Source organism: Plectropomus leopardus, chromosome 12, assembly GCF_008729295.1.
Source record: "Plectropomus leopardus isolate mb chromosome 12, YSFRI_Pleo_2.0, whole genome shotgun sequence".
Taxonomy (NCBI): Eukaryota; Metazoa; Chordata; class Actinopteri; order Perciformes; family Serranidae; genus Plectropomus; species Plectropomus leopardus.
Genome location: NC_056474.1, coordinates 4,019,448 through 4,046,374, shown reverse-complemented (window position 1 = coordinate 4,046,374; position 26,927 = coordinate 4,019,448). Strand labels below are relative to the sequence as shown.

The 26,927-nt window shown below is 41.2% G+C and overlaps 1 protein-coding gene across 3 annotated transcripts; it reads left to right on the top strand.

The window, feature by feature from the left end:
• Positions 1-185: 185 nt before the first annotated feature.
• Positions 186-26,787, top strand: zzz3 (zinc finger, ZZ-type containing 3). Of its 3 annotated transcripts, none has more exons than XM_042497256.1 (12): positions 186-243; positions 7,266-9,081; positions 13,414-13,552; positions 15,660-15,807; positions 15,911-16,023; positions 16,864-16,935; positions 18,509-18,610; positions 19,008-19,103; positions 20,100-20,249; positions 22,627-22,761; positions 24,013-24,113; positions 25,267-26,787. In XM_042497256.1, exons 2-12 carry the CDS (start codon positions 7,331-7,333, stop codon positions 25,409-25,411), a joined length of 2,952 nt encoding a protein of 983 aa, XP_042353190.1. In that variant the 5' UTR covers positions 186-243; positions 7,266-7,330; the 3' UTR covers positions 25,412-26,787. The 3 variants fall into 3 exon arrangements, with proteins under 3 accessions (XP_042353190.1, XP_042353189.1, XP_042353191.1); XM_042497255.1 differs by lacking the exon at positions 186-243 and adding an exon at positions 538-1,201; XM_042497257.1 differs by lacking the exon at positions 186-243 and adding an exon at positions 1,221-1,303.
• Positions 26,788-26,927: the final 140 nt, after the last annotated feature.

Genomic DNA, 26,927 nt, shown 5'->3' with positions numbered 1-26,927 from the left:
TAGACAAGAAAAAGTCAATTATGCAGTTTTTTTTCCAAGCATGAAAAGTGACAATAAACAATCATCAATTGAAGTAGTGACCCAGATGAGTGTGTGACCGATTGCACTCTTGGCAGGGGCAAAAATGTACAGTATAGTGTTGCATTTTGACGAGCGCGGTTGAGTCGGCTCACACACCCCGACTATCTGACTGGATTGAAAACATGGCTGCGGCCGAACGTGCAGCAAATTTACGGAAGTGAGGTATGTGTAATTCTTGGGCTACAAACGCTATTTTGAAGTGTGCCACCAGTTCGGCGCTTGTAGTACAATAAATGACAAAACCTGAATTTATTAGCCCATCAAAAATGTCTCTGAGCGGCATTGTTGGCAGTACACAAATACATCGGCAAAGTTATGCGCGGAACAATCAGCTAGCTTGGTTAGCTTAGGCTGCAGCGGCTAGCCGTAGCTGCTAAACGGTCACTAACTGCCGTTACGCCGCTCGGTTGCTAACCATGCCGCTTCTCGTGTGTGCGCGTAGCGGTTGAAATGTAAACCTCGGCGAAACACAGTGTTAGTAGCGAGTCCCATTATCCGTTTATGTGTTAGCACTGGACTTAATGAGTGTATCAGTAGTAGAGCTAGTTTAGCTAGCAAGTTAACGCTACTAGAGGGGCTACATCTGAAAGCGCCACGATTCTTTTCTGCACGATGCAGTTTATAGGAAAACTAGCCGAGGAGAACTAGCGAAGGTAACGTTAGCCAACTTGGGCTAACTAGTCGTTCACAAGGAAAAAAAACAGGAAATTCGCGTTTAGATTGTAGTGGACTTCTTTGGTGATTTATAGAAAGTGTGTGAGATAATATGTGGATTTCACGGGTGCAACAGTCTGCAGTTTGGTGTCTCAAGCGTTAATGTTTTATATTTAGCCCCGAGAGCTAACGGTAAGTTAGTTTGCTAGCCCGCTAAACAGCAAGCTAGCTTCGCTTGGAAGTTGCTCCATGCTAACGTTTAGCTTGCTCCCCAGCTCCATGAACCAACCGGGCTCCCAAACATGTTTTGGGAGTTTAAATCGTAAAGTTTAGGGTCGTCCTGCTGCACACTATTGATAACTCAAGCAGCTGTAACGGCGTCTAGTCTCTAGTTTAACAGCATCCAACTTTGTGGAGTCGCGGCGGCTGATTAGCCGGGATGTTGGGATTTGAGCGATTCTCGTCGGTATGTATACCAACACAGCTTCGTGGATTTTTTGTTGCCAGTAGGCCCTGTGGAAGTGTTGAACTAAAGGTCAGCAGCAGAGATGAACAGCCCAACTCGACGGTAAAACAGCACAAAGCTTGTTTGTTTATCATAAAACCAAATTTCTGACTCTAAACTCAGGCGTTAGCTTAGCTGGTTTGCCAACAATAGCATTCACACTTTGCCAGTAAGGTGTCTGTTTACTTATGTATAGCTGGAATTTACAGCCTTTAAATTTAAATGAAACCACTGTTTAGTTTATTACGGAAAATGACCCTTGTGCAAGTGCTGGTCTGTCATGATAATAGCAATGTAATCAGCACGTGTTAACATAACTTCACAACCAAACACGCGCTTTAGAGAAAAGCAGGAAGTGGTTTGATTGAGAATTACAATCACACATGGGTCCTGTCTAAATAGCTGAACTGACTAATAACATATTTTAGCTTTGACACGTTCAGTATTTATGGTTAAACTGCTGCCTGTGAGCACAAATTGGAATTTTTACAACCTTTTCATATCATTTTCAGATCATATATGAGAGTATAGAGTCTAAATCAGCGTTATTTGCCAGGTATGTGTACCCTTGCAATGAATTGAACTCTTGTTGTAAGTTGCTCTCAATGAAAATAGCAAATAGTAATAGATTAACAGCTAAAAGCAATAACAACAAAGCCATACAAAGGTATAATAAAATACATCTACTATAGACAGACATAAACATGTATTTACAAGTGTATAATAGTGAAAATTACAAAATAAACTTGGTGATAAGAGTAATAAACGTGCTTACACCTTTTGACTGTAAATGATAAATTCAGGGGTCCCATGGTCATGAAAGAGTCATGAAATTTTGCAATCACATTCTCCAGGCCTTGAAAAGTAATTGAATTAGTAAAAATTGTTGACATTTTTGTAAAAGTCATGGGATTTTGTGGTGTGTAATACAATTGTTACAGTAATCTGTTGTGGATAAACTTCCATGTAATATAACTCAATGACAAAAGTATTTTTTAAAGCTGTTAAAATAATGTAGCTCTAATATGTGACAGCGTGTGACATTTGTTTACCATCACATAAGTTTTAATTCCCCCCCTTGTTTCATCTCACCCTCCATGTATGCACATCTTGTGCAAAACTGCACTGCTTATTCTGAGACCTATATATATCGTACATATTTATTATGTTATAGTACTTTATTGTAATTTCTGTATTTTATATTTATGTTCTCAAGTGTGTCAGTACGTTGCCTAATTTGTTATTCCTCTTAATATATTTAATTTATGCAACAAAAAATCAAAGCAAATTCCTTCTAAGTACAAACCTACTTGGCCATAAATGCTATTTTGATTCAAAATGTTTATGTTTCACACAAAGGATAGCTAAAAAATATGATATATTTCTTTAGATTAGTAAATAAGCACTGTCTGCTGTCACATACCCACCAAATGTAGAGAGATGATGTAAATTTAATGCTGGTCTGCAGTCTAAAATGATGGTCCCCAACCTTTTTGATCCCATAAAACAAAGCAATGTGTACTTAAAATCACAGCTTGTGGCTTTGCATCAGGCATTATTGTTGACATGAGTAATAAGCAGTTCAACCAACAAATGATTTATCTGTATCAGATTTTTTTTTTTTAAATGAAGTATATTTTAGGGGTCTCAAAAGCTGGAAGAATCCAATTTCCTGAGAAAGAAAAACAAAAGATAAACATAACTTTGTGTAACAGAAATATAATTTTAATTTCTATCCTTTAATACCTGCTTTGATGTCTTAGAATAATAATTTTCAGGTTTGATAGCACTGGTTTTAAGTATACCTATTTTAATGATCATAGTGTGTATACTTTGGGGCACCTGTGTTGAGACTAAATGTTTGATGTTTCACCACACACTCCACAGACAAGGAGAGCCCTTAAGTTTGTTAATCATTGGCCCTCAAAAACAAAGTTCTTGTGTATTTACATGGCAACAGCGTGGACTAGAAAGTAGCACGCTATCCACCACACTGTCTAACTTCTTTCACTAGATTAACTGTATAACCTTCCAGTTTAAGTCATAACAACTTGCTTTTCAATGTCTCATAGACACAAAAATTATTCTGCCAGAAGGCACCTGAAGGCAGCATTAGATGTTTATTAATTAATTATTAGTTGAGGCTCTGCCAGCTGTGCCAACAATGTGTTAATTATTGGGACAAGGAAGTGTGAGCCAGTGTTTCATATAGGCTCAGCTAAACTGATAATTTTGAAGTAGTGATCAGTTTTCTAGTTTTTGAGAGCGGGTCAGATGAGCGGGCTTAATTAGTTTTGTCAATTTGAGTCTAAGGGTGAATGCTCAATCTGAATAACCTGCTCCTCCCTCTCTGTTTTTCTTTCTTTCTCTTATTTTATGCATGGACAAATCACATTAGCTTTCTCAGCTGGAGTCTTTAGCGGAGTGTGAGTAATTTGTGCATGTGGTAGCGCTTGTTCCAGGTGACTATTATGTTAGCTCCCCGAAGGAATATTATCAAAATGTATTTGTAGCCAAGGTGGCCTCTGGCTTTCATGCTGCTGTGTTAGCACAGTGTAGGAAAAGGGAGGAATTGTCCCAAGAAAGGCAACAAGGAGCTTTCAAATCAGTTTTGACAGAGGTCGGACCTACAGATTGACGCACTTGGAATTCATGTAAATGAGGACCATGTCCACAATGCTAATTGGTGTAATAACTCTCTCCTCAATAACAGGACGCTCTCACTGCGTCTTCTGCAAAAGGACACCCAGTGAGATCATCTCCCCTTGAATGTCACTTTAAAATGACCTTTACCACGTCACATTTTTTATTGTGCTCTGTTAGATTTATTATTTGGAGCTATTATTTAGTCAGTGGCAAGTTGTGTGTGAGTGTTTGTGTTGGTTGAGTTTTCTCAGGAATTGTAGAGTAAATGCATGTTCTTGCCAGGACAAGAAATTGTGTTATCCACTTGATGTAATCTTAAAGTTTCACCCTACTTTCATTGGCTGCACTTTATTACATATTACTGTAAGAACTGTAGGTGAGAGGTGTGTGATTATGGAGTTATTGTTTGGAAAATGGAGTGACCTTATTTTTTCTTAACATTGAGGAGTCAGTGCAAAAAGTGCATTGCATAAACATCCCTGAGCTGTCAAAATAATATCAAATTATAAATAATAAATAACTACAGAATCAAACATGAAACAATTTAAAACATGAATGTTGAAAGTTTTTACAAAGTACCGTGACATTTTCTTACTTTAAAACTGCACATACGTCGTTTTTTGTCGACACTTTTGTCGCTTTTGTTTTAGATGCTGCGTCATAACCGTCATGGTCGCGTGTCCTGCCGTGTCACTTTTGCATATTTTGCTGCAAACACATTAACTTCTTTTGCATAGTGTGACATGCTCCTAAACTTCTTAAGTTTTCGTACGAAATGTTCTGCCTCTGCCATGCCTCTTCAAAACCCCGCATGTGACATAAACAGTTCTGCAACACAGCAAGTGACATAATAATCGCGTGACACAACAAATCGATAATTTTATTTGTTTCCAACACATTTAATAAACATATACATTTAAACACATTTAATAATCGATTATAATTGATTTTATCGATTCGTTGTTGCAGCCCTAGTAACAACTTAAATGCGAACGACACAAATGCGAGCAAAGTAAAGGCGCTTCCACATGTGACGTTATGACAAAATTGTGATGGATTTGCTGACCTTGGTTGTGTTTGAGTCCCTACATGAGGACTGTCTGTTCTCTTTTAAATGTATTATTTAGTAAAGAGTAAGATAGCCAAGATTGCCAATTTACTAGTGCTTAGTAGAATTTGGCTTGTGTTAATTTTCCAGCTCACACTGTAAGCCAGGGTTTTTGTCCAAATGCTCAGTAATGTACTTCATCCGCGGGATACCTCAGGCGACACACAGAGCGAGTTTGGGAAAGCTTTTGTTGTGCCTTAAATTGTGTCAGAGGTTCAGGACGTGACGATTAACTTCCCTATGGTTGTCCACACTCTAAGCCTGTAAGCCATGTGCAGGATTCTTGTTGTCGGAGCATTTCAATTTTTTTACGTTTTCTGATAAGTTGCGGAAGGACTGCAGCCTGTTGGTCCTCTGGCACACCTGTTATAAAGAGATAAACAGCCTGCAGTGTAAGATGACAAACCTATGTCTGCAGTGTTATCTCTGCCAAACTGGGGTGTAAGAATTACAGTACAGCTTCTGTGTCAGAAATCAGTCAACCAATAAACCATGTGTATTCTTTGTGGGAGAAAATAAGCGGTCGCCGAAGGGAATAGATATGCCCTCAGTGAAACACACAGATTTGATTTTTGGTTTTTAACACAGGTAGTTTTTATAATTCATCTGCTTGCCACCTTCGGGGGCTTTTTACTTAAAATGCTCACTGTGCTGTAGTCACCTTTATATCTTGAGTTTCCGAGCACATACAGATGAGTCTCAAAGCGGTGACATTTGTGAAGTGTCGAAACAGACCGTGTGATTGGTTATTTAGGCTAGATGAAAGATCTGACCTTATTGTTTCCTGTTTTGTCTCATGCCAGTTTAAGATCCTCCGCCGTTTTATGTATTTCCTTTGTACGGAGCCGTGATAAGACATCTAGTTTGGCCTGTGGACAGGAGGTGTTGCTTAGCTACAATGACAGGGGAAATCAATACCTCTCTGGTGTGAGCTGAGAAATGACCCGAGCGGTATTTAACAAAGGCCCTTTGGTGAATGTTTTTGTTTGAACCAGCCCAGGGTACCGCTCATGCATTCATGTTTAGCATGGCCGGCCAGTGAGACCAATCACACTTAAAGGCGTTGCAAAGGTAGTACCGTGATCAATCAATCAATAAATCAAATTTCAAACAAAGCAGATGCTTTTCAAAGTGTTTTACATTTTGATTGAAGAAACAAAAACAAGAACAACATAGTAAAATAAGCAAAAATGGATCTTAAAAAAGATGTTAATATTAGAATAAGTACAAACCATAAAATTGTGATAGTAGACACTATATAAAAGACAGGCTTTTAGTTTACTTTTTAGTGATGTAACCATTGAGCTGTAAAGGTTTGTTGTTTTCAGTGATTTTATTTTATTTTTTTCACTTAACCGATTTTCAGTCAGCTGTGTATCAAAACAATGTGTGTAATGCGTGCGGATAAACTCTTGTTAACTTCGCTCCATCCAAGCAGTGCCTAGATATCCCTTCTTGCCCCCACAGCAAAACTCCGTCAAATTATGTAAATTGTATGACATTTGACGTAAATTATGTCATTTGGCGAAGTTTGGCTGGCTCTTGGGCCGGGTACGAAATTAAACCTGCCAGGCACCAAATGAGTTTAGAGTTTCCTTTTGGTGAGTAAATCTCAGATGGGCTGTCTGCCACGCTGGCAGGTGAGTTATTGTCCCAAATACTTGTGTGAGAGTCTCTTTGCTCAGAGTCACTTCCATGTTTTGGTGTCGTTAAGGGACGCCCAGCTCTGCTGCTCCTCTCTGTCTCAGACACACACATACCTGCATCGTCGCCGCAAGACCATATATTCTCCGAAATGATCATCGATACTCTACATGTGTTCTTTTTCACTGTTGATTTTTAAAGCTAAGTTTTGCGGCACTCTTTACTGTACAGGACATCCGCTGAAATATGTTGATATTATATCAGCATCGAGATATGAGAGTAAATATCATCTGAAATGTCAGATATTGTTAGTGTTGTGCATTACAGTAAAGTGATTTAATTTCCTGAATTTATCAGACTGTTCCAATTGTTCTGTTATTTGCCTTTACATACTTAGTTATTATATCCATATTACTGATGATTATTTATTGAAAATATTTTGTGAAAGCGCCAGTTGTGAGAGCTACAATATCGTTGCAAAATCCAGGTCTTTGGTCAAAATTATTGTGAAATTTGATTTTTATCCATATCGCCCAGCGCAGTGATGTATATGTGAAGGCCTTCTTTATATCGTAGAAAAACTTCTTTAATGAAGTGTGCTCATCTGTCTGTGTGTGTGTTTTGCAGGTGCCCACATTCTGCTGCAGAGGAGAGAGCACCAGGATGAGGAGCCTGTAGGCACCCGCCGTAGTATGGCCGCGTCCCGTTCCTCACGCGTCACAAGGTCGTCAGTGGGGCTCAATGGATTGGATGAGAACTTTTGTGGTCGAACCCTCAGGAACCGCAGCATTGCCCAGCCGGAGGAGACCTCGGTGCCTCCGCTACCAAGGGCCCGCTCGCCCAAGAAGAAGCAGGAGTCGAAGCAGGACGCCAAGCAGGAATCGAAGCAGGACGCCAAGCATGAATCGAAGCAGGACAGCAAGCAGGACAGCAAGCAAGACACCAAACAAGACGTTAAGCAGGATGCTAAACAGGACACGAAGCAGGACACGAAGCAGGACACGAAGCAGGACACGAAGCAGGACACGAAGCAGGACCCGAAGCAGGACCCGAAGCAGGACACGAAGCAGGACACGAAGCAGGACGCTCAGCAGGACGGCCAGCAGCAGGCCGCGTTGAAGGGAAAGGTAACTGAGTCTTCTTCAGCTGAGGCGGAGCAATGGACCGGCTCCAGGAAACGGGGTGTGTCCTGTTTAGAAAAAGACATTAGTCCTGAGAAGTCCGAGAACTGTGATCGTGGGAAGAGCGCGCGGGATGCCTGTCCTCAAATCAAAAGGGCCAAGCGGTGCTCCCGCTCCGGAGAGTCTCAGGGACACGAGGAGGACCCAGAGCCTCTGAAACCCGAAAGTCCAGTCCCAGAGCCTAGCAATGATAACAGTTGTGAAGAATTCCCCAGCCAAAACTCTGCGAACACGGCTCCTGCCTCACCTGTCCGCAGTAAAGAGGAAGGTGAGCCGACGGGGCCGGAGGCAGAGGATGGTCATGTGGAGTGTGACGGGGCGGCTCAGCCCCCGAACGCTCACAAGGCCTCTAACGGACTCAGAGAGAATAAAGCAGAGGAAGCTAGCACACTAACTGAAGAGCCGAGTGCAAACTCCACCTCTGCCACCAGCTGCCCGTCGCTGCTCAACGGCAGTCAGACGGGGGCCCCCTCGTCCCCTGACCCCGCTGTGCCTTGTAGAAACTCTGTCCCTGTGCAGATGGAGGTCTCTGGCTCAGGGGAATCACCGGCCTCGTCGGAGGCTGTTCCAGAGGATCCTGTCCCTGAGTTGATAGTGGCTAAGGAGCAGGAGGTGGAGGAGGTGGAGGTCGACGTGGTGGGCGACTCGTTGTGTCTCGCCCACGAGGAGCAGGTGACGGAGAGCGAGAACGACACCAACGGTCGGCCGCTAACTCCACTGCAGGACGCTGCTGCCTCCACCTCCTCCACAAACATGAACAGTAGTCCAATCAACAACAACTCAGGAGAAACTACACCCCCACTAGCAACAACCCCCTCCCCCACAGAGCCAGGGTGCACCCCCTCCATATCCAGCACGCCCCCCTCTTTCACAGAGCTCTACGAACACAGATACACCCTGCGGACTTCACCCAGGAGGGCCGCCACTGGTGGCAAGGCCTCCTCCTCCAAGCTCAGCTCTCCTCCCAGAGACAATGGTCCCTTGAGGGAAGAGGGGGAGGTGGTGGTTGGGCTGGAGGAGGACTGCCCTGTGGTGGAGGAGCCTGCCCCCTCAGACTCTGTCGGCCCCTCCAGCGAGGAGCCGGTCTCCGTGGATCCCGCAGACAGGGCAGGTGGTGAGGACAGTGTGCCTGTGGAGGGCAAAGAGGCTGAGAGCGGCAAGGAGCTGACACAGAGCCAGGCTGCAGAGGAGGAGGAGGAAGAGGAGGAGCCAGACGTGTATTACTTTGAGTCGGACCACCTGGCTCTTAAACACAACAAAGAGTATGTGGGAGCTCCTCGGGGGATTCTGATCTCTTCCCGTCTTAAGTCGTTCTCACACATGTTGATCACTGTATTCTGTGATCATTGCATTACTTCTGGTCTTTGGTTTTGAATGAACCAGAGACGTGTTTGAGTTTATGAGGATTTGTATGTGCTGAAACTATTCTGATGTGTTGAGGGTACTGAGTCTTAGTGTAAATATGTAGGATAATCAGTTTTATTGCGCCCAAAACATTGGGTACATTTACATGCACACTAATAATCAATTATTATTCTCAATATGACAGTATTCTCAATTTGATTTGGTCATTTAACAGTATACTCCATTTAGATATTCTGAATTAGGCTTTCTTTTTTTAGCATTTCCCAATTCAGACATGGATTTTAATAGCATTATTTGGCCATTGATAGCGTTATTGGAATATATACGTCTCATTTGGGGTTTGGGTCTTGTCTGTTTATGGTCAGCTCTGTGCGTTGTCATGGATACGTTGTACACAAACCAACTAACCAACAGTGTGCAAGGCTTTTGTGGAGATGCAAACACAAAAGAAAAGCCAACATTTCTGGTGGAAACAAGTAACACGGCTACTTTTAACCCTTTGAAACCTGGATGGACATCAGTTGCATTCAGATGCCTTTCAAAGCTATTTAAAACCTGAGCAGATCGGTTTGATTTCTTTCTGAAACATGGGGGGGGGTCAATCTCAAACATTGCAAGCAATGTCCCAAAAATTGCAAGACATTAGTAAAAGCTTATAAGACAAGAAGAAGAAAAAGAGAGGATTATTAGAAAATTATCTAAAATAAAATATGGAAAAATGAAATATATATTTTATGTTATAAGTTATAAGAAAGAAGTAATAAAAAATATAAAATTAATCCATATATATTTTTAATTTTCAGCACTTTTAAGGAGGTTTTCTTTCTTTCTCTTTGTTTTGTTTTTGTTTTTCTTTTACTTTTTTTGTTGCTGTTTTTTTTTTTTTTGCTAATGTCTTTTTAAGTTGCTTGTTGCCTTCTCTTTTTGGAAATGTGCCAATATCACTCATCGAATTTTTCAGGACGGTGGTTGAAGAAATGAAAGAGGGAAGCTGTGTTAGTGCGGTCCAAAAAGTTTGCCACCCTATTTTGATTCAGTGAAGCAAAATCACAAGCGACTCCAGCTGTTCCACTTCTTTTTCTTTTGACGTAATTAACGACATGTTAGGGCACATTCATCGGAGTATGCATGGCTGCATGTAAACAGAAATATTAGTGGATTTTGAATTATTCATGGAAACAGTTCAATAAGAATATTGTCTCTCGAAATAAGGGCATAAAACTGAATATTTTGAGCATGTAAACATACACTGACTACAGTTGTGCAGGGCTCAATGTTAACCCTTTGTTGTGGGGTAAAATTCTACCTCCCTGAAGTTACTTTTACTTGCCCTCATACAATTATTATTATTAGCAGTTATAAAATGACAAAGTTAAAAGTCATGTTTGATCTTAAAGTTGAGTAAATAAATACGAACATGAACCCAGTGGGTCATAGATGTGAAGCGACAAACTTCTCTTGTTATGGTACTCAAACTTGAAGCGCCTTTGAGAAATGACCTCATTTTATCTGCATCGTTCTCGGAGTTGCGGCAACCTCAATATATAGAATGAGTTTTGTGCACATCCTCTGATGACACTCTGCTAAACTCCTGTTAGATAAGTGAAACGCTTGCTTGCGCTTCTGCTTATAAAAGCTTTACCTGCCTCTCAAGTGCCTGTTGGGCACAGTGCACTGTGCCCAACAGGCTCTCTACAGAGATGAGAAGGAGGTGGGATGGCTCCAGAAAAAAAATAATGTGTTTGTTTCTTTTTTTTTTACCACTTGCCTGATCGGGCAAGTGAGTTACTTGATTTACTTGCCTGATGTGGCATTTTGACCTGCTTTGACCTATTGTTGAGCCCTATTATGTGTTAATAATTTCAGCTACATCAGTGTTTTGTTGTGACTCCTCCTCACAGATTTCACGTTTTAGAGTTTTTTTCCTCCTCTAAACTTTTTAAATTGTTTCATTTAAATAACTGCTAGAGGCCTGAAGAGGTGAAACTTTCTTATTTCCGGTATAATAGCAATGATTAGTAAGAAGTCGGGAAAAACAGCTTTGACAATTTGAGCTGCAGAACAAGTTTTTTCTTTTGTCTTGTCCGATAAATTGCCACACAGATTTAACTATTTATCCAAATTACCTTTATCCTGACATACCACTACAAAAATTTACATTTAAATTTAATTTTAATCTTATTTGTTAGCAGACATTCCTATCCCTTACTTCCAAAAACAAATGAAAGGAAACTTCACATATAAGTGTTTCTGTGTTTTTGCAGCACCGTCGCATAAACAGAATGTTTAATTATCTCAGTTATTTCTGGAGTCTTTTCTCAGTCATTATGGGAATATCAGTGAGCATCTAACTATAGCTCCTGTCTTATTGTGCAGGTTTACATGTTTCAGCATTTAATTTCCACCTGCAATCTGGTGCTGCGATTGTGTGAATTAGCTGCCAATTGTCAGCTTTCCAAAGCCCACTGAGAGTGGATGTTAAAATTACTCCTCTGATTGCCTCCATCCTCTTTTTTTCTCAGTAAGAGTTGCTTTTAGAGGAAAGGGTTTTTTCGGTGCAGGGCTTTGTTCCTGTTGTCAGTTGTCGAACAAGATGGGATGTTTATGTTGGTGGACAGGTCCCATGCTGCGCTCGGCCAGGCACCACTAACTGCACTGTGGCAGGTCAGCTGATACATGATGCATCTTTGTAGGAGGAGGGGCAGAGGGCTGCAGGGGCTCGGAGACATCGTCAGCTGACGTCCCTTTGTCTTTGATGCCAGTATTGGTGAATGTTTGAAATTCGGATAATGGCTTCAGAGTAAGATTTCAGTGCTCTCGTGTTTCACAGTAATTCGATCAAGTTTCTGCGACATGCCAAGTTTTAGGTTGTGCTGAGTAAGGAGGATTTTTGAAGGCTCAGATCAATGCAGTGAGGAGTCATCTTTAGGGAAGCATGAATTGGCATTTCAGGGCTGCTGAATGTGGAGAATTGACACAGACATGATTGATGATTCATATCTTGTATTTGCAGTCTATTTTGACAGAGTTCTCCCTACCTATTTCATCTAAATATTTCAAAAACCAAAGTTGATTATCAGGCATTAACAAAGCAAAAGCATTGTCCAGGCCAGTTTTTTTTTGGCACCGGTGTTTGTCAGTGGACCTCGGGCCCAGTAGGTGGCAATGGTATGCCAGGTTTGTCCCCGGACACCTGGCAGGAGTCCAGAGTGCTGAGAAGCAGAGCCAAGTCCTCGTCATTTCTCCTAAATAGATTAATGCACATATCATCTGCTCATCTGACAAAGTCAGCATGCATGCTGCTTTCTTTTGCAGAGATGTTTGAATCAGAAGTACTGTGGCACAGGAAACATGCAGGAGTATGTTTAGTTGCTACTGCTGCATAGACAGATTTACAGTTTGCACTGAAGCACAGCAATCGCTGCTGCACAAGGTCAGGGATGCTGTGTGTAACTAATGAAGGGATATGAGGTTAAACACAGTTGACTTGTTTGAATGTTTTGCTTGTAGGATTTAAAATCACCGGCAGCCGCTGAATAAATTGCGTCCTCCACATCGATTTTCATTCATGTCGTGTTAGGCGAGATTGATCCACTCTGTTTCACTGAGCACTTGCATTAGGTTATAGCCATGTAGGATGCTGTCACACTCCTGTCGATTCCCCCTGCTCCACTCGCACTGTAGGGCCTCTGAGTCAGTAGCACACTTAGTCACCGACAGCTCAGTTTGCAGCTCTTCTGTTGCCCCAGAGGGTGCGAGTGGAAAGGTCAGACTTGTGCGGCGCGGAAGGCTCCTCAAGCACTGCAAAACCCATGTGTTTGTCATGCAAAGGTTTTGATATTGCTAAGAAATGTGAGTGGTGTGTGCAGTTTCAGATCAGAAAATCTTTTTGTGGTTGAAGTGCATTTTCTCTTACTGTTTGAACTTTCATTTACCAGCTGCAGTTCTTAAGAAAAGGAGCACTGAAGGTGTTATTTGCCAAAGCAGCTGATTTAAGATGCATCACTTCTAGCACACACACAAACACATTATTTGCAAAACAAGTGAAAAAGGAATAGGAGAATGGTTTATGTCTTGTGCAAGTATTTAAGTTCTCAGCTCCTCGGCTGAATTATTCATTGTCTGGGGTCTGAAAGTTTGATGCACTGCAGCATTGCAAGTGTCAGGTTGAATAATGTAAGCAGTCCCTCCCCTCCGCTGTTGTCTAACCTCGCTTCCCTCCATGTCAGTTATCAGAGGCTGCTGCAGACCATCAGTGTTCTCGAGGCCCAGCGCACGCAGGCCATCCTGGACCTGGAGACGTTGGCGCGTCACCAGAGGGAGGCACTCAGCGATCCCATCAGCTTCGTGGAGCAGCTGCAGAAACGGGTAACAAAACATACGGAGTGTGTCCTTGATGCAGTGAAAAGCGCAGAGCCAGAGAGAGCGTACTTTTATGATGCCTGTTGCGTGCAGTTTTTTGTTGATGCTGACATTGAGGTGTTAATTCAATATGTTGAAGCACTGAGTTTTGCATTATATCGTTTCTGATATTCTGAGCCCCTCATGTATGTCAATAGGAAGGACAAGAAAAAAGGTTAACACTTTTTCAATTGGAAAAAAAAGACTGAATTTACATGTTTGCACCTCCATGGCCAGGCACATCAATATTGTGCATCAGCAAATCACATTTGAATGCAGTACCTTTGACTAGCCTTGACTTGAAAAACTCCATCAGCTGATGCTGCGGCACAATCTTCATCATCATTCATGCACAGCAGCAGTGGTAAACACACCCAAACTTTGTAGCAAGTCCCGTCAGTTAAAAATAGTAATCCAGTGTTGGAATCCGAGTTGAAATCGGCAGAATAAGAGCTAGTCAGCTAAATATATGAGGTTTAATTGCGGTATGTTCAAGCTCTGCTCAGTATAATCACTATAAAAAAAAGGTAAATGAAACGTCATTATGATGTGTTGAAATGTAGAAAAAGAAACTTTATTATTACAGTTGTTTGGGTGAGAAATTAGTTTTCCCAGCAATATAAAATGGATTTGCAGCCTGTTGTATCATGAGCTCTAATCATCTTATAACACATAAATAAAACTACTTTTCTCTAAATAATAAAATAGACTCTGATCGTTAAAGAGTCTCTATAGTCGTGTTAATATCAATAAACGTTAACGATATCCATCACTATCGGCAACAATGTGACAAAAACTAAACATTATGAGCTCCATAAGCATAGATGTTATGGCAGGGCTGTTGGATTGGACTACAATAGGTTGCACAGGTATAAAGGTGGCAGTTAGTTTATGCTTAAGTGTGTACAACAAACAACTTGTGCACAAGTTGTATAAAATGTGCAAAAACAAAGTGCATGTTTCTGGGTGAACATGCAGTGATTCACTCTGCATCAATGCCTCTCTGAGACGAGGCATGTGAGATCTTGTTCTTGGGTTTTTGAGGAATACCTTTCCGGTTGAAACGCTGCTTGAATAAATATTTGGGAGTCTATAAAATTCAGTTTGCAGACATCCTCTCCTTTTCCACTGCATGACTCATATTGTGTTCTGCACCTGTTCACAACTGGGCCAAGTTGTCCATCTTTTCTCTACTCTGATTGCTTACTCCATAAAATATCGAGGTAATTCATACATTTATTCAGTCAGGTAAATATAAACGCTGAATGCAATTATAACACCTGCTGCAGGTGTTTAAAGCAAGTGCCTGCTTAAAAATGTTTTTCCACTCAAGTGCATGTTAATTTGTGTGCGCAGAGGAGGATATTGCATACACGAAAAAGAAAATGAGGATGTGAAATCACGTGGAACCTTTCAGTAAAGCTCAGTTTGAAGATGGATGCCTGTTTCCTAAATCCAGACGTAGTATATCATTAGAAAGCCCCTGTTTGAGTGAGATGGCCGGGTGGGTGCAGGAGGTATTATATGTAGTTACGAATGGCTCAGCAGACAAAAACACAATTCTTTGTGGATTTTTTCTGATATTTGGTATGTTGATATATAACAACTGAACACCTAATTTTAGTAATCACCAATCTCTTCTGTTGTGAATTAACATCATATTTTGCATTCTCTTATCATGGTGGCCCACCGGCAGATGGAGACATAAAACATAGTGCTTTTCAATTTATGTAATATTCTTATATTGTGCAAAATAAGAAAAACACTTCAATGGGGTTTATATTTTTTTATTTTTTACATGTCTGTTTGGGATCATATCGGCAGAAATCAGCATGTTGGCTGATTCAGATATTTCATTTTAAAGCCAATACCTGTCGATACCAATTACGTGCCGATATTATCATGCGTCCCTTCTTTAAATGATCAAAACATAAAAATACCCAACAAACGAAAATGTCCCAAAACATTTGTCTCACAGTGTTGTTCTGTTTCTAACCTTGTAGCTGTATCGTTGATAGAAGTCAGGATACTTATTTGTTAATGGATTTTGACCCCTAATTCTTGTGACCCGCAGGTTAATTTGGGCTTGCCGCGTCCTCAGCGAGTCGTCCAGCTCCCTGACATTGGGTGGGAGCAGTACACCTCAGGCCTCGGGGACTTTGAGAGAGAGTTCTGCGACAAGAAACGCAAAACCAGGCGGTTAAAGCTGATCTTTGACCAAGGCATGTTTACATTCTTTCAGTCTTTGTCTTGATGTTTGTATAAAAATCAAAATAACACCACAGCCTTTTAAAAATCCTGATTTTGCTCATTTCTTAACTTCAGGTTTGCCTGCTCGACCAAAAAGTCCCGTGGAGCCCAAGAAGGAGGGCGAATCCTCCACCATGTACTCCTCGCTGCCCACTAGTGATGCTCCAGAGAATGGCAGGCAAACACAGGTATAGCTCTTAAAATAACCTGTACCACACACACACACACACACACACACACACACACACACACACACACACACACACACACACACACACACACACACACACACACAATCCGCTGTGATTGCCTCCCACTATATCATTAGTGCAGCTGCAGCCACATTCTTTCCTAACTGTAGCTGGTGAGTCACCGATCTCCTGCAGGTTGGCCTACAAATCATCGGGTTATTACCATTTTACCGGGTTATTACCATTTCTCCTCCAATTTCATCTCCCCCAGCCCCAGTCCTCGGCTGAGTTAAGCATGCAGCACATGTGAGCACAAAAGATGGTATCTATGGAAACATGAGGAGCCCGCCTCTCCCACACCTCTGATTGCATTTTATTCTTGGCCTTTTGTTGTTTTGTGTGTGTGTGTGTGTGTGTGTGTGTGTGTGTGTGTGTGTGTGTGTGTGTGTGTGTGTGTACGCACGCACGCACGCACCTTTTCCCACATTGTAAGGTTTCTCTTGTGATTGATTGTCAGGATTAGACGACGCCAAGCATTTAGCACTGAGCAAACAACTTGATTATTTCTGTTGCTCTCCCTGTTTATATTGTGAAGGCACATTTGCATTCTCCAGGGTAACACTCTCCGAATTCTAACAGGATTTTTGTTTGTCAGTCAAATGTGTTGCTGTATTTCTGCGTGACACATCTTCAGTCTGATCTGACAGCCGGGCTTTGTGTGTCAAACTGATGGATTCAGTGTGCCAGGCAGTTCACACGCACAGATCTGTTCGAATGGTGCTGTGCCCATTATTTTTGTATCTTTTAACATGGCTGTCACTCGTGTTTTCTTGACAGATGATCAGAGGGAGGATTTGTCACCCAAACAAGTCTGACACGTTTAACCAGCTGTGGACTGTGGAGGAACAGGTGGGTAACAAGTGTGTGAGATGTAGCACTATATTTACATGCAAGCGAGATCGCTTTGAAAAATTTTAAGGTTCTTTCAGATATTTTTCACAATGCAATTCTCTCTTAAAAATCTAGAAATCTCAGCTTATTATTAAATATCTGAAGTATACAGGAGTTTAGTCTCGTAAATGAGTATCAATTTGTGAAGCGATGACATTATTGTTTTTTGGTAATCTAAATATGTAATAATTTTTTGCAACACACTTGTGTCATAGGCTATTTTTGAATGTTGTCAATCCGGTTTGTGATAAAAGCATATAAGATACATTACACATGAAGCAATTCTCCTTGTTATCAGTAACAGTTATGCAGATGTCCATGTTTTTTGTTATTTATTCCTCCTTTTGAAGAGGGAAACAAAGAAATCTACACTATAAAAATAAATAAAATGTTTTACAGTAATTAAGCCTTTCATGCACTACCTTTGAATGAGCGCAAATCAACCGTACAAATTTATGAAATTACCTTTGGAATAACCTTTCACATGAAAGACATCTTAAAAAATGGCTTCAAAAGCCTTTTTTGCTATATTTATATATATTTCACCATTCTCTGTCTATATTGCAAAGTACTTGTGAAAACATAAACATGTTTCTCTCCAAAACTACATTTTACAAGATAACACACAAACACATCAAGAGGGTGTTACAAATTACCTTCACCTAATACTCATTTTTACTGAATAGAGCATAAACACATCATAATGTAACTCAGTGCAGCGTCTGTAAACTGATTAGATCTACTGCAGAGTTTAATGCTCACAATGTAGCATTATCAGGAAAAGAAGCAGAATTTTTTATTGTCACATGTGCATTGTACAGCGAAATTTGTCCGCTGCACTTAATCCATCCTCTACGGAGCAGTGAGCAGCTGCATGCAGCGCTCGGGGAACAAATCTAGATCTTCTTCTAGTGCCCCAGCGCATTAACCTTATGTACATGTTTTTGATGCTGGAGTAAACACAAGCAGACACGGGGAGAACTTGAAAACTCCACACAGAAACGACCCGGGATGGCTGGGACTTGAACCCGGGAGTTCTAGCTGTGGGGCAACAGTGCTAACCACTGAGCCACTGTGTCTGTTCATCCTAAAGGCATCCCAGGAAAAGTCTCTGTTTGTGGCAAACACATTTTCTATTGTCTCGGGGACGCCAGGACACTTGCTGCTATTAGTCGTCTCTTCAGACAAAAGCGAGGTCACAGAGCAGCGATGTCCAGCCAATAAATCAGTGCATCCCTGATCATTAATCCAGTAAATCAAGTTATCCATTTGTGAAAAGGTTATTGTCTTCTTCTTGTACCTGCTCATTAATTTTAGTTTGTGGCCGTTAGTCTGGAGCCCTGCGTTTTAGTCTTCGCAAAACTGATGTGACACAACAGAAAAACATTTGTTCAGAGGCTGATGGCAGTCAAGAAGGCGAATTTCAGACGATACCGATGTTCAGCCGATAAATTGTGCATCCCTAATCATAATCCAGTAAATAAAGCTATCCTTACATGCTGTTTACCTGCTGTTTTGTCTGTTCTGACAGAAAAAACTAGAGCAGCTTCTTGTGAAGTTCCCTCCTGAGGAAGTCGAGTCCAGAAGATGGCAGAAGATTGCTGATGAACTCGGCAACCGAACAGCAAAACAGGTGAAAAAGAGAGCTGTGAATAACTAAAAAAATGCATGGTCATTTGATCCACACATCATTCAGAAAATTGGTTTACTTGGCACATTTGAAGATAACTCACCTCAAAAATGCTTCAAGATGACGTGACTAAACCCAGCTTGGCTAATATTGTACATCACCAGCTAATCAACACATTTTCCGTCGTCTTTGAATTGCACCACCTGTATTAGCACATCCTGACATTGATAAATCTGTGTGCCTTCACCATGGAAACCGACTGTTAAACTTTGCAGTACTTAAAGGCAGAGACCACATGCAAGTACCTGGATTATATATTTGTGTGACCTCAATTACTTGAAGTAGCTGTTTCTCAGCTGGAAATCATTAACGCAGCAATTTTCGTGTTAAAACATTTCAGGTTGCCAGTAGGGTTCAAAAGTACTTCATCAAACTGACAAAAGCTGGTATCCCTGTCCCTGGAAGAACACCCAACCTGTGCATGTACACGAAAAAGGTAACTCCTCACTCTCTTACCAAACGCCTTATCACACTGAGCTAATAATGTCATATAACAAATACATTCTTTAAGTGTTTTTAAGTATGCAATTAATACAATATTATTGTATGTTAATTTGATTTTATTTCATTTTTCTGTAATATTATTTTTATTTGCACTTAGCATTTAACACACACAGTATGCATACATCAGACATCCATGCTTGCCTCAAATCCCAGTTGTTTTTTCAGAGGTATGCACACAGAGCAAATATGAAAAATAGATTAGGGAGTGATCTTTTCCCTAATATTCTCTTCTCTCTAATATTTTGATATTAAATGCAATAAAACGGTGCTGATATTGTTTCTAGCCTGATAGACACAAGATATTAGATTTTTTTGTTTTATGTTTTTGTTTTAAAACATAAAAATAGACTTATTTCTTATTTGACCAAGATACCTGGGAAATAAATTTGTTTTAATTGCCTCCATTTGTCGCTACCTGTACCAATAAAGAGCTGATGAGATTGAAAAAAAAGGCCAGTTTATTTGTTGGGTTCAAATATTGCATCAAAATTTGGCAGAATTAATGATTGTATAATGCAATTTGCAATTTGCAATTCAAAAGCTCTTTTAACAAAGACTTAAACAGATTTTGTCAAGAAAATGTGTGAAGAATTTGTCTAGTATAACAACAATAGGACAGAGTTCATTGTTTTGAGCATCTCTGTCATTATTTTATATCAAATTCTGCATAGTTTTGCCAAATAAGGTTATGTTGATCTTGGATAATATACTTTTAATATCATGATATTGGTTTCAGATTTATTTATTTTATATTTATAGCCAGACTTTTAAGTATCTGCAAAAATGTTAGGCTGGTTTGTTTTGTTTTGTTTTGTTTTTAAAAAAAGAGGTACTAATTGCTGTTTTATTGACACATAAGAAATTGCACGTTGTATGTTATAGAGGAGCCGTTTAAAACTGCCTGCTCTTGTAACTGTTTGTTCCTCAGGCATCCAGTAAGAGGCAGCACCACCTCAACAAGCACCTGTACCGGCCGTCTACTTTCCTGACCTCCTATGAGCCTCCGGTCTACATGGATGAAGATGACGAACGCTCGGCGTATTACAGCGGCGTGCAGGACCCCTCTGCTGACGACTCGGTCAGTCCTATGTCACATCACACCACACTAAAGCCGCAATGCTTTTTCTTTATTTTTAAAGGTTTTTAAAAACAGGCTGAGACTCAAACAATCATCACTTATGACCCATTGAAATCTGCAGCGGCGTGTTTATCTGCAGAGACTCTGCTCTCTGCCTGGATTTTCATTTTTTCTTATTTTGCTGAGTTCTTGGCGTTCCTATACGTAGCGCGCAGGTGATGTTGGGACTATATAAAAAGGTTGCAGCTAGGGAACACATGCATAAAACTCTGTGTAGATTCCTAAGTAAAATACTGTGCACAAAAGCAGAAATTTGCATGTGCGTTCTTTTTCATCTGATTTATGAAGCAGTTTGTAAGCCTGACTCTGTTTTATGAACCTTGATCATTATAGCACTTGAAGCATGTGCACAAACCTCATTTCCACACCCACATTTCGCCATAAACAGATGTAGGAATGCCTTTAAATATAAGTTTGCATATTGATACTTCCACTGATTTGCCCTTTTACTACTCATTAGACCTGTAAATGAGAACGTAGATTTAAAAAAAAAAAAAAGCAATTTCATGACTGTGTCGCATCAGCAAGGTTGTGCACTTGTGTCCAGAGCCAGGTCATTACACACGGCAGTGGTGTGGGTAAAAGGTGTATGCATGTTTTAACCCCCAGGTGTCAGACCATAAGCAGCACGTATTCAAAAGGAAGCAATGGAAATCGCAGACACAGCAATGCAAAAATGCTCATCTAGGGAGGCAAAATGCTAAGCGGACAAAGGTTGTTCTGAAAGAGAGCGAGTTTAGGGTTGGCTTTTACTTTCACTGGCAGTTTTTGACAATTCCTGCATAATAAATCTTTAAATATACTTCCATTTGTGCACACCCAAGTCACATTTACATTTTCATAAAAATGAAATTTTTGCATGTCCATGAATGCACACAGCAGGCGGAGCTCTTCATGGTTTGCTTCTTTTTTTTTCTCCTCAGCAGCAGTTTATCACTCGTGAGGTTGAGAATTGTCATGTCGATGCATTCACAGCTGATCAGATTAAATGGATGTTTGAGAGCTGTTTGTAAGTGGAAGTTAACTTTTAGACCGACATTCTGCTGCACCGTCTCTGCCCAGTGTGCACCATAAATAACCCATCAATATATATTCCTAATAGTCACTATTAAATTAATGTGTTGGAAATTTATCTTGTAACTGATCTCCTGACTTTTTTGTGTCGCTGATCACCGAGCAGACTGTGGTACTTTGCTGCTTAATTAAGCTTATCACAAGCTCACATTTCTCTCTCATGAAATCTGCAGTCACACCCGCTCCTCCTCCCAATGTACGCAGTGACCTGTAAGATAAAAGACAGCTAAAAGCTGCATGTTGTGTTCCTCGGGGAGCTTGTTCACACCTGAGTAGTCCATGTAAAGCCACTGAAGACGAGGCAAAGTAAACAGCCGCTCACATGCTCTCTGCCTTGTCACGTAAGTCTGTTTTCATGTGACAAACTGTCCTCCTTAACTCCACTTTAACACCTTTGGGTGAAATGAGGCATTTGGCCCTTTATCATGCACGTCTTCACCCTTTTTGTCACTTCAATCAGGGCAGCTTGTTGTGTTGAAAACGGCTAAATCAGAGCAGGGGGGGGGCGGCCAGCTTGGCTTCACTTTCCATTTGAACTACGCGACTCCTGATGTTCACCGTTACCCGAGCGCTGACATTTTCTCTCTCTCCCTTTCAAGGCAGTAACCTTTAAGTAAAACCGGGTCGCCGTGCCCTGCTGAGAACACAGGCTGCTGCCTCCACCAGCGCATTAACAAAACCTCTGACACCGCCGGTATGAAGTGAAGTCACAAAGGTGCTGCCAGCATGGGCCACAATCATTTCTCCCTTCAGCAGGTTGTCCTTTACTCCGGCCGCGTTTGCAGGAAGGAGTGAAAGTCTGTTGAGGGCAGATGTGTCGGCAGCTTGGCAGGATTCTTACAGAGCCGTTTCCCGTAAAGGCCAGGAAGTGTGACTGATAGTTTTGTCAAAAATAAGTTGTTGCACCTTGACTCTTTCTTTCATCTCTGTCTTTATTTTGCCTCTGCGTGTGAAGGTGGAGGTAGTGAAGGTGGAGGTAGTGAAGGTGGAGGTAGTGTAGGAGACAGGCGTTTTTTACTCATGAAAGACAATCTCTGCTCAACAGAAGAAAACCTATATTAGTGTTTGTGGATACGGTGCTCCTGTTCTGCTAAAAATAGATTGATCAATAGCTGCAGAAATATCTTTATCAGTTTGGATCCCCGGAGTCACGTAGAGACGTTCAGTCTGTGCCTGTCCTGATGTCTATCAGTCATCGTCCCTCTGTCTGTCTGTGTGTGCGTTTGTCTTCCCTCACACTCAGGATGAGGAGGTGATACCTGTGGAGCTGAGAAATCTGCCAGAGTACAAAGAGCTTTTGGAGCTGAAGCGACTGAAAAAACAGACGCTCCAGGAGATCCACGAGGACAAGGCTGCGGTGCGGCACGTCGGCTACAAGGTGAAGACTTTGCACTCTTCAGCGCGACACACAAACTACATTCAAGCCAGACCTCTGCATTTGAATGTGTTATGGGACGACACTAGGGGTCCACCAATACTGTTTTTTCAGAGCCAATACCGACGGTGATTATTCGTAGTTAATAAGACAGACAACCGATATGTGGAACCGGTATTCATTTACCATAAAAATGAAAATGTCTGTTAAATGCCTGTAGCAAATGTTCAATCAAAACTAAAACTTTCAACATCATATAGAGAAACTTCCAAGTAACTTTTTTTTTTTTTTTTTTTTTTTTAAATCAAGTGAAAATTTAATTTAAAAAATGAATAAATAAATGCACCGTGAAGTTTCTCCCATGCTGACACTTTTTAATTAATTTTAATGGGGAACATAAAAAAATACAGCAAAATCTAAATAATGGCCAATAATCGTTTGTGTACAGTTACTTACTTTACACCACTTCTAACAGGTTTGAGTATATATCATGATCACACTGTACAGAAAATGCTACAAAATGTGTTTTTAAAAGGACATCATCCACTTTAGAGTTGCTCCATTTTAATGTGGTGTTATTATATTCTCCCACAATAATAATAAATAATAATAAGCAGAGAAGAGATACATAGACGGCGATACAACAACAGAAAGCCAAACAGCCTTATTGAACACAAGCGAAATGAAACGAAGGAAGAGTTGAGATAAAATGAAAACCAGAGGACAAATAATGCAAGATATAAGACATGAAATGTCAATTTAAAGTAATACAAAGAAATAGACCAAAAACAACAACAACAAAAGCAATAAAAAGCAATAAAACAACAGATAAAAAGAATTAAAATAACTAAAACAATTAAAATGGTAAAATAAATAAAAAGAAGTAAAAAGAAAAACAATGCATCACACAATCAAAATAGTGGAGGCTTTGAAATAGATCTTTTATTTTTATTTGTGACATTTTTAAGCTTGATATTTAAAGCAAAATACTGTAATTGTAGCTTTATCAACATTATTAGCTCTGTACCTCACAGTGTCACTTTTTCTGAAATACGACCTTATTTGTGCTGTGATGCGACAATAATTAATATGGACGCTTTGTGTATCTCAAAGATATTCAGATGTTATTGTCCCATTATTGAAAAGTTCATCAAAGCCAGTTTTTGCCAGCATTTAATGGATTTATTTGTGTGTGTGTGTGTGTGCGTGTGCGTGCGTGTGCGTGTGCGTGTGTGTTTGTGTCTTCGTGTGCAGTGTGACGTCTGCGGCATGGAGCCCATCCAGGGAGTGCGGTGGCACTGTCAGGATTGTCCGCAAGACAACTCGGTTGATTTCTGCTCAAACTGCTCCGACTGGTGAGATCTTCTTCATCATCATTTATTTTCACGTCATGGAAAGTAACATAATGGTACAGAATAAAGTGCAAAACAACACGAGAGCGAAACGAGCACAAACAGAACTTGTTGCGGTCGGAGAAAGTGATGATATATCAATAAAAAAACAATATTAATTTGTCAACAATAACAGACTTTTGTTCTTTATACTGCAGAAAGAATCCCATTAATATCATGTAAAGGTCCTGACTGCTTAATGGTCGTAATTGTTTAAATATTTTCTATTCACCTGCATGAAGTTATTAGCATTAGCTTTTCTCTGTGAAACTCGGAAGCTTATTGTCAACTTAGAGCAATCGTCTGCAAAATAACACTACTCATCAACTCACTAACACACTGGGGTTTGTGTTTTTATGAAGTTATAGCTGCTGGACTGTATCTTCCATTCACTTACAGGAAATACTTAACATTATCTTTGCTAAACTGCACTTTTGAACTTTTGATCTTCTTATCAACTCTGGATTATTAAGGATTCATGTGGTGTTGAAATCACAGCACGTTGCTTTCTTTTCAAAGTCGGACTAACACACCTAGATAACGACAATGCGGTTGAGGGTCGATTTACTCTTTCATGTGTACGCCTCAACTGAACCTGAGCTGGCCGAGGCGTCATGTGTATTCTCCACAGTCCCCACGCCGCTTTGACCTGCAAAAAACAGCATAATTCATAGAAAAAAGCAGAGAAAAACAAAAGAAGAAGGAAAGAAAACAAAACAAGAATAAGATGAAAGAGTTCCCCAAAATAAAAGTTCCACATGCAACCCGCTGGACGCTTGCATTGTTGCCAATACCTGCCTGGAAGCGTTCAAAATAATCTTTATTGACAATAGCCAGGACGGTCTTCAGGGGCCAGCGGGCCGTTTTTTCATGTAGCGATCGTGAGCGATCAGACCGTAGAGCGCGACCACATTCATCGTGACGATTTACTCGTGCAGTATAGAGAGAGTAGAGTTGGCATTAAATAATATTTCTAGATTTGCGGTGCATGCTGAGCTTAAATGGCCTAATCGATCTGTAACCGCAGCTCGACTTCTCCGTGCATGTAAACGTACAGATTGACTCTTTGCTGACAACATTTTCCGTTTTTTTTTTTCTTTTTCTGCTCGTCTTTCAGCTTGTTCAAGACAGAGACCCACAAGCCGAACCACCACCTGGAGCCGGTGCACCAGCCGGACACCTTTCTGGACAGGGACTACTGCCTGCCGCAGAGCGCAGGCTACAACTACCTGGACCCAAACTACTTTCCAGCCAACAGATGACAGGGTCCCTCTGGCTCCGGGCTCGCTCCACATATCCCACAGGCCACTCTGTGCATGGCTCCATCCTCCAAGTCCAAGATAACCGCTTAACCCGCCGCCAGGCAGGAAGGCCAGCAAGGCAGGCAAACAGCCAGGGGCCTCAGAGCAGACCACCGCGCTGCTGGTTGAGGGGGAGGGGCTGTTGGTAAACTGGCCTCCCTGACTCAAGCAAAGGGCGGCCATGTTGGTTCCTCAGATCAAGGGGGTCCTGCTCCATCTCGGCCAGGTTAATCAACGGATCTGTGATTTGAAACGACACACTATTTTTAAAAAAAACAAACAAACAGAAGGCACACCGACATTCCCGAGCTCTGTGACTCCAGGAGGGCTGTCCCCCTTTCCCCCCTTCCCCCTCCTCATCGTCGCCCTCCAGTTTACCTCCCTGTGCTGCTTCGAAACTGGAGAATTAATGACCAGTGTGGCGAAGCGCCACCTAATGGAGATGTGTGGTCATAGTGGACTGTGAAGTCATCAACTGAGATACACATAGGTGGTTTGTATGTGTGTATGTGGTCTCCGTGTTATGCAAGAGTGAAAAATGTTCTAGCTAGGTATCCGTAGATTGAGTATTTATGAGCCGCAGCGTCCTCAGCGGGGGAGTCGCTGCGAGAAGCGGTTTGGAGCGTGACGCCGAGGTCGGTGTGTTTTCGGCTGCAGACCGTAGGAAGCTCTGCAGACAGACCTGTACGTGTTAAACGGACTGTGCGCCATGTTTCAGCATGGAGCCACCCCTACCACTGTCACACAACGCTGCTCTCTCACCCGTCAAACACACACACACACACACACACACTGACACACACTTTCATCTGTTTCCGTTGCTCTCTCCACTAAAACACGTCTAACGTCTAGGAAGCACTACAAGCACCGAGAGCAAACGTTTTTGAAGGCAGGCGAACGAGAAAAGACTGTTTTCGTTTTCATTTTTTTCTCCTCCCCCAATGTGTGCCGTTGTTGATCATGTTGAGTGTACAAGTATATGGTGAAAAGTAGCCAGCGCTAGTTGCTGTGTGCCATTTTTAAAAGAGACATTTGTTTTTTCGGGAGGGGGAAAATCCACCTCCGAAACCCGGCCACAACTTCTCCCTTCCTGCGTGGCGCCATCGACCCACATTGTCCCACATTGTCCCACATTGTCCCACATCATCAATCCAGTCATCATGCCTCTAGATCTTCTTTAATTTTGCAGTCCACTTTAAAAAGGTCCATTTAAAAGATTGTATTTTTATTAATCTATTTAAAAAAAAAAGAATTGAGGTAGTGGTTGGTGCCTCCACAGTGGAACGACCCACACAATTTTATACACATAGATTATGTTGTGCTTGAGTAGACACCATTTTGTATGGTTTTCGTCTCCTTCCCTCACCCCCTTTGCCCTGCTTCAATATCTGTGTATAACAGTCTGTTCTTATGTAAAAAAAAATAATTATGTAAAAAAAAATGCTAGAGGAGAACCGTGGAAATAAAAGTATGTGAA